This window comes from Hakea prostrata, chromosome 8, assembly GCF_041222555.1.
Source record: "Hakea prostrata isolate BN-2017 chromosome 8, UWA_Hpros_2, whole genome shotgun sequence".
Taxonomy (NCBI): Eukaryota; Viridiplantae; Streptophyta; class Magnoliopsida; order Proteales; family Proteaceae; genus Hakea; species Hakea prostrata.
Genome location: NC_142607.1, coordinates 17,816,989 through 17,825,072, shown reverse-complemented (window position 1 = coordinate 17,825,072; position 8,084 = coordinate 17,816,989). Strand labels below are relative to the sequence as shown.

General features: G+C 36.1%; 1 protein-coding gene across 1 annotated transcript; it reads left to right on the top strand.

Annotated features, from left to right (window-relative positions):
* Positions 1–1,637: 1,637 nt before the first annotated feature.
* On the top strand, positions 1,638–7,771 carry LOC149007338 (putative sulfate transporter 3.5). Its single transcript, XM_089166711.1, has 12 exons — positions 1,638–1,997; positions 2,095–2,302; positions 2,392–2,563; positions 2,674–2,739; positions 2,845–2,958; positions 5,557–5,673; positions 5,773–5,899; positions 6,400–6,686; positions 6,766–6,956; positions 7,045–7,127; positions 7,205–7,281; positions 7,381–7,771. The coding sequence occupies exons 1-12, from the start codon at positions 1,676–1,678 to the stop codon at positions 7,600–7,602; spliced, it is 1,986 nt and encodes a 661-aa protein (XP_089022837.1). The 5' UTR covers positions 1,638–1,675; the 3' UTR covers positions 7,603–7,771.
* The last annotated feature ends 313 nt before the right edge of the window (positions 7,772–8,084 follow it).

Below are 8,084 nucleotides of genomic sequence, written 5' to 3'. Positions count from 1 at the left end.
TGCAAAAAATCTAGCCAAAATCTTTTCATGGATTCGACTTTATTGAACGGAAATAATCAATTAGTAAACCCAATTTAGTTGGAACAATATTTGATTATGATGACGACATTCACATGAGGTGTTTACCTATTTGAAGAAAAAATGTTAATAGATACTCTGAGTCATGTTCTTTAAAAATGAGTGAAACATAATTCATGAAGGTTAATTGACCAAACTTTTCACCATAGAAAAGACCTACAAGAAGAAAGTTGAGAAGAAGTAAACGCATTACTTTTTTCCTTTTTAAGAGAGAGGAGGGGTAAAAGTAAAATAACTACCATGGCCAAACAGAAAATTACATAGAGAAAAATATTTTTTAATGTATATTGTGAATACGTGGAAGGTGTTTCCATAGCTGCCAAGCAAGTTCGAAAAAAGAAATAGTAGATAGGATGTCCATTTCAAAGAAAACTATATCGTTTCTAACTGAAAGTGGAAAGTCAAAAAGGGATGCCACTGTTGCTGGCTGCAGTGGATTTATCTAAGAATGGAACATCTGTATATCTTTCTCATCATGTGTTTAATTGGGATTCTATATTATATATATGGAAGAGTTTGATTCAACAATTTTTATTTTTATTTTCTCTGAAGACTGTGTGACCGTTTACATCATACAAATATTCATGTGTGATGTTTACTTACATAGAAAAGATGTTCTAAGATATTCTGAACGGCTATGATATATATGGAAGAGTTTGTTCAGAATTTAATTTATTTTTACATTGTACAAATTCATGTGTGATGTTTACTTACATAGAAAAAATATTCTAAGATATTCTGTATAATTAAAGGAGAAATTTTAAGAGTTTCTTAAATTGACAATCAAGCGGCTACACACATTGCCTCTAATCCGGTATTTCATGAAAGAACTAAACACATTGAAGTTGATTGTCATTTTGTTCGTGAGAAGGTTCAGGATGGAACTATAGAAATCCTTTTATATAAAAAGTGAAAATCAACTTGCAAATGATGTCTTCACTCAAAGCCTTGTCTAATGGATTGTTTCAAATTGCATTGAGCAAGTTGACCTCAAATGATGTTTTCGATTCAACTTGAGGAAGAGTGTTATGAATCTAACTTACTAGTCTCCTAACTTTATAAGGAGATTAGCAGAAAGAGGGAGTCGTATTAGAATTTAATTTCTTATATAATTCTTACTCTTCTCTATCGATTTAAAGATGATGAAACTTTACCCCCATAATAGAGTTGATTGGAATTTTCTTACCGTGAATGTAGACTTCATAATGAATGTCAAACCACGTTAATTCTTGTGTTTATTGTGTAAATGTTTATGATAATCTCAACACACGTCTTTCATCATATATTTATATCCATGAATAATGATAACTTGAAACCTCTTCGGAAGTATACAGTGCTGGGATACAGTAATCTCCACCCGGGAGGGTGAAAAAAACGTGGATCCCTAGAATCTACTGTACAGTAAGTGGAATCCAGTTAGGATGTCTGGTCATTCCAATTATCTCTTCCCACATGTAAATCTTTCTTCAATTAAATTTCCCATTGCACCGCCATTCCATCTCTCTCTACATGTATATAAGCCTTCCTTCCCTCCAAGGAGTCACACACGCTATCCTCTCTCTCTCTTTCTCTCTGTCTGTGTCGGGACCATTTAGCCATGAGTAGTTCTTCAAAGCTCGATCTTGTTCAGAAGGTGAACTTCACAACCCCAAGAACCTTTCTCACCACATTCAAATCAGATCTCAGAGAGACATTCTTCCCTGATGATCCCTTCCACCATTTCAAAGCTGAACCACACCCTCTCGGTCGAGCCAAGAAAGCTCTCCAATACTTCGTTCCTGTCTTCCAATGGCTTCCCAACTACAACTTCCGTCTCTTCCGTTATGACCTTCTTGCAGGTCTCACCATCGCCAGCCTTGCCATTCCTCAAGGAATTAGCTATGCTAAGCTCGCCAATATTTCTCCCATCATTGGCCTCTGTAAGCCGTCACTCTTGTTCTATTAATTTCAATTACTGATTCGATTGCTGAGGCGTTCTATGTGGACGCAACTAGTAATAATATTCATTTGTTACAGATTCAAGTTTCGTGCCACCTCTGATTTATGCGATTTTCGGTAGCTCAAGAGATCTTGCAGTGGGCACCGTTGCTGCTGCTTCGTTGCTACTCTCTTCAACTCTAGGAGATTCAGTATCTCCTAAGGAAGACCCAGCATTGTATCTTAGATTGGTTTTCACTTCTGCTTTCTTCACTGGAATCTTTCAAGCAGTTCTTGGTATCTTCAGGTTCAGAAACACAGACCCAGAATTCCAGTTCTCCTTTCTATTTTGCTGCTATTTTTGGAGAACTTACGACCCAGTTATTGGAGTTGCAGACTTGGGATTTTGGTGGATTTCTTATCACATTCAACCATCATTGGATTCATGGGAGGAACAGCCATCATCATTTGTCTGCAACAACTTAAGGGCATATTTGGTTTGACTCATTTCACCTCCAAAACTGATCTAATCTCTGTTATGCAGTCGATATTCAGCCAAAGGAAGGAGGTGATCGATCTCCATATAGCTGCTAACTGGTTTAATTGATTTCCTTGAATTCTAAATGACCAAATTGAGAGATTCAAAACAACAATTAAATTCTCTTCTTGAATTTGCAGTGGAGATGGGAGAGTGCAGTTGTTGGATTATGCTTCCTTGTTTTTCTCCTCTCCACCAGGGGCTTGGTAATCATATTTCTGAACTGAACAAACAAACCAAGTACCATTAATTTCATTAAATAGTGTTTTTATTTTTCTTTGAAGCTGAAAAGTGAGACATTAAATTTGCAGATGAAGAAGAAGCCAAAGCTATTCTGGGTGTCGGCAGTAGCTCCAATGGTGACCGTAGTAGTGGGGTGTATCTTCGCTTACGTGGTTCATGGAGAGAAGCATGGCATTCAAATCGTAAAATCCCTTCTCTCTCATCCTTTTTCTTTCTTTATTTTTTTTGGGAATGGATTGCTTTATATTAACGGTTCAACTTTAGTGCTGTTCATTAAATGCGCAACACTATCTGCCCATTGGAGGGTGGAAACTATTGTCGCTTGGGTGCTGTGTAATTAATGCGCAGCACTTGTAGTATAAGGTCGAGATTTAGATCTCGACCATCTATTTCCAAAAAGTGTTAAAATACATTTTTGTGAAACCGGCATTCGAGATCGAGCGTGGTGTTATGCATTAATTGCACAACACTGAAAGCACAACCCCTATTACGTACACCACAGAAGCATCGAACTAGCAACTTGTTCACCAAGAAATACTGGTCATTACCAACTGAGTTAGCCTTCAATTATGTCTCATCCCTTTTCTTTCTTTTTGGATTTGATAGCTTTATATTAGAGGTGGAGACTGTTACGTATACCATAGGGAGCATCGAATGTATGGTCCCTTTAATTACCAACCGAGCTAGCCTTCGATGATCTGATCCTTTTTCTTGTTTTCTTTTGTTATTGATAACCCATTAATGCTTTGTCGTAGTCAACTAAACCTCTGCCCTCAGGTGCACGTACACTACACAACACTCCTTGTGGGCAAGAAAAAATGTTGTCCAATATTCTTTGTCCATGGTTTGCCCCACAACATATCAATTTTACTTAGCAAAACGGTCCCCAGAGTCTTCATTTGTTGTCATGCAAATATCTCTTATATATCTCTCAGAAGGTGGTGATCCACTGTATTTTTGAGATTCAATGGCCTTGGTTACAAGGACAAGAAGATCACAATCATAGGTTTCAAAAATATCACTTATCATTTTCTTAAAATTTTTATTTTCCATGCCGTTCTCAAAATGTGACACGTAGTATTTTTGGATCCAACGACTGTGCTTACAAGAATGAAATATCACAACCGTTACATCTTGAAAATGCCACGTGTGCTTTTTGAGAGCCACATGGATATCAAACACTGCACCTTCCCACATATACAGTATAAAAGGACCGACATGTATGTGAGAGTAACAATGATATTTTCTTTTTTGGTGCCGAAAGTTAGAGATAATTGCTCACTTTGGATATATACAAAGTTTGCAATTTGGATGGCCAAGCTTGTACGCTTTATGTTAGGTGCTTGATTGATAGATGAAAGCTCCAAAGCTGAAAATGGAGTTAGTTCATTTATTTCATATTTGGTTGGTCAAGTCATGCATTTATACATTAAGGAAATCTTTATCCCCATAATTAATTTCATTCATCTATATTGTAGAAATTTTTTCTAGATTATCTTTTAATTGATATTTATTTTAACATAATATACTATAGTTCGATTGATCACTTCTTGGTGAAGAAGTCGTAGATTCAACTCTCGCTCACAATTTATATATAATATCTCTCGCTCAAACCATTGGTTGACTCCATAGTAGGAATCAAATTAGTGAAGTATATTAATCGAAATCATTAAATTTGCATCATGACAAGTTAATAAAATTCAAAGTATAATAATGTAGAAAATCCTTCTACCACAATGGTAATAATTTCCGATTCAAATCATTCCTCCATGCTTTTTTTGGGTTAAAAATTTGACAGATATGAGTGGGACCCAACACGAGAGAATTCAAATCCGTGAAGTATATATTTTTTTTGGTATGATAACATTATTGAATTTGTGGGTCCCATTTTATACCTTTTAAAATTCTTTCAAAGTGCCACGTCATCACTTTGGCAGAAGACGATGGACCCAAGTGGCATTGGTTTGACAAAAATTAGCCATTAGGTTCTTACTTTGATGTGCCAAACCGCCTAACCCTCACGAAATAAATTAAAAAAGAAGGCTCCAAATTTGCTTTTAGGAAAGCTAGTCTCTCTTTCATGATTAACTGAAACTTTAAGCAAGCATCCACACATAGAGAAGATCATATGACCACGTCTGTGGATAATGATCTTACATACAGTGTCAATAAAATCTTTTGAGTTTGAATCGTTTCACATCAATCCTGAGTTTGATTTAATTTTTCAATCTGAAGGATTGCGAAATAATTAACCCTGACAGGATCGGGTAGAGTTCAAACTTAAGCCTCGCTTCGGCCAATCCAACTTCGACCTAGAATTATGTATAAACCAAGTTTGTATAATTTCTTAAGCAGGTAGCCCCACTAACCACTCCAAGGGATCGGCAAAGACTTACACTTCGTAAGTAAGAGGTCAATAGCTCAAATCTCCTTAGACCAGTAACTCATGTTTGTTATGTTTAGAAAGAAAGGATTAAAAATCAGGATTGAGGTTAGGTAAATCAGAGTAGGTCAGATGTAAGGTTTGGGTTGAAGGCTCTTAAGCCTTGATAGGGTTGGGTAAGATTTTGTTTTAGGGTTTAGATCCCTTGTGTTTAATAGCCAGCCTGACCAAACCCTACTATGCATTGATGACACGGCTAATGCTACCTAGAGTGTGGGATCTTCTAATATATTCTTCTCCATACTTGTAGATAATTTGCTTATTGGATTTCTTTTACTTAAATTTCAGTTGATTTCAAAAGCTAACAGTTCTGTTGCTGTTACCATGTTTATGGCAGGTAGGTCACTTGCATAAAGGATTAAATCCTTCTTCTCTTAAACAACTAAACTTTGAATCTGAATATCTTGCTGTAACTATAAAGGCTGGGATCATCACTGGAATCTTGGCTTTAGCAGTAAGACTTCTAAGTGTTCACATTTGATCTCTATTCTTCTGCTTTTGCCTTGTAGCTGATCCTGATCAGTTGTGTTCTTCTTCTTCTTCTTCCATGTAGGAAGGGATTGCTATAGGGAGGAGTTTTGCTGAAATGAAGCACTACCAAGTTGATGGAAATAAGGAGATGATAGCTTTTGGAATTATGAACATTGTTGGCTCCCTCACTTCATGTTACTTGACCACAGGTATATATTGCAGTTAAATTACTTTCATACATACATATATGAAGGTCATATCTAGTGCATAAGGCTCGCTTATTCAATCTTACTCCTATTTTCAGCTAGCCCATTTTCAAGACTTGAACCCACAGCCGAGCACTCAGTAAGCGAGCAAGGCTCAATAACTTAAGTTGTAAGAGGAAGTCCAAATCATCTACCATTTGACGGTTTTTGACCACATAAATAGAGATGAGAGCCACAGGATGTATATTAAAAATTAGTGAGAAATGAAAATCCAATGAGCTCCACCCTTATTTGTGTGGTCAAAAACCATCAACAAATGTGATCCAAACTCTATAAAGGGTTCGAATTTACTACGGACATGGATATAGCTGGATAAAGGTGGAGGCCATCCCCACCTATTAACCTATACATATACTGTACGTAAGAGAATTATATAATTTTCATTAATGTAACCTTCTCTTTGTTATCTAATACAGATGTGCATTGCTATCTTTTGATTTCAGGGCCATTTTCAAAATCTGCTGTGAATTACAACGCAGGGTGCAAAACCCAGATGTCAAATGTAGTGATGTCTATATGTATTATGTTTACTCTCTTATTCTTAGCTCCTCTCTTCAGTTATACTCCTCTTGTAGCCCTCTCTGCAATAATCATGTCTGCAATGTTTGGACTCATCAAATACGAAGAGGTTTATCGCTTATTCAAGATCGATAAGTTTGATTTTTGCATTTGTATGGCTGCTTTCTTGGGTGTTGTCTTCATCAGTATGGACGTAGGCCTCATGCTCTCTGTGAGTTCCTCTTTCTTGTTAATCCATCTGGTTATTTTTGTTGATGATGATCTAAATATTTTTCTTTACTATGTTCCAGGTAGGAATCTCAATAGTTAGAGCACTTCTATATGTAGCCAGACCTGGTGCTTCAAAGCTTGGAAACATACCAAGCTCTACATTGTTTCGTGATGTAGAGCAGTACCCTAATGCAACTCCAATCCAAGGCATTCTCATTCTGAAACTGGGTTCTCCTATTTACTTTGCTAATTCTACTTATATCAAGGAGAAGTAAGTCTCAGTAAGAGAATTTGATAATTATCAAATGATGGAAGAAATTAATTCTTGGTTTAATGAAATCTTCAATCTCTTTATCTAGGATCACAAGGTGGATTGAAGAGGAACTAGATGTGAAAAACTCAAAAGGGCGTGATCTTGAGCATCTCATACTAGATGTTGGAGGTAATTAGCTTATTAATAGATTCATTACTTCGTATCATTAACATGATTAATTCTAATTTTGTTTCCTATTACTCTAGGAGTTACATCTATTGACATGACTGGCATTGAAATGCTATCTGAATTGCAAAGGAGCACTGCAACAAGAGGAATTAAGGTAATAAAATTTTCATTTTTTCTTTAGTGACTGGAATCTCCAAGACAAATGAAGAAAATATATCAAAGTTTCTAATGGAAATGGTTGTCCATTATGCAGATAGTACTAGTAAACCCTAATGTAGCAGTGTTGGAGAAGTTGATGCTATCAAAATTCATTGAGTACATTGGAAAGGAATCCGTGTTCTTATCAATAGAAGCAGCAGTTGATGCATCTCGGTTCATGCTTAATGTTTCAAATGACAACAAAAACAGCATAGGACCTTCAGCTACTATAGAGATCAATACCCATGTCAATGATGATAATGGTCTACATAATTAATACAATATATATATATGATGTTAACCTCCTATGTTATATATGATAATCTGAAATCATTAGCTAAATTCTTGTTGTGTTGGGGAAGATCAAGTAACTTGATGGTGTTTAGTTGATTTGCAATTATAAACTTAAAATTACCATAATTAATGTACTTACACCAGCAAAGGTTGCGTAGGAAAATTCTCCCCCGACTCTACTTGTGTGGAAGTCTTCGGCACAGGGTTCACCTTTTAGTGCAATTACTCCATAAAATATGCATAGTAAGAGTGGGCCCTTAGGCCCAAGTCCATGACAAAAGGAATGTCCACAATTTGACAAGCCCATGAAAATAATGAATTTGATAAACCATAATGTATAAACATATGGGCAAAGGTAAAGCAGAAGAAGTATAAAATGGAGATTTCCTAATTATTTTCTCTCAGAGTCATATGCCCAACCGCATTCGAGTGATTTTGTCTTATTTTTAGTGAATGTTCTTACTT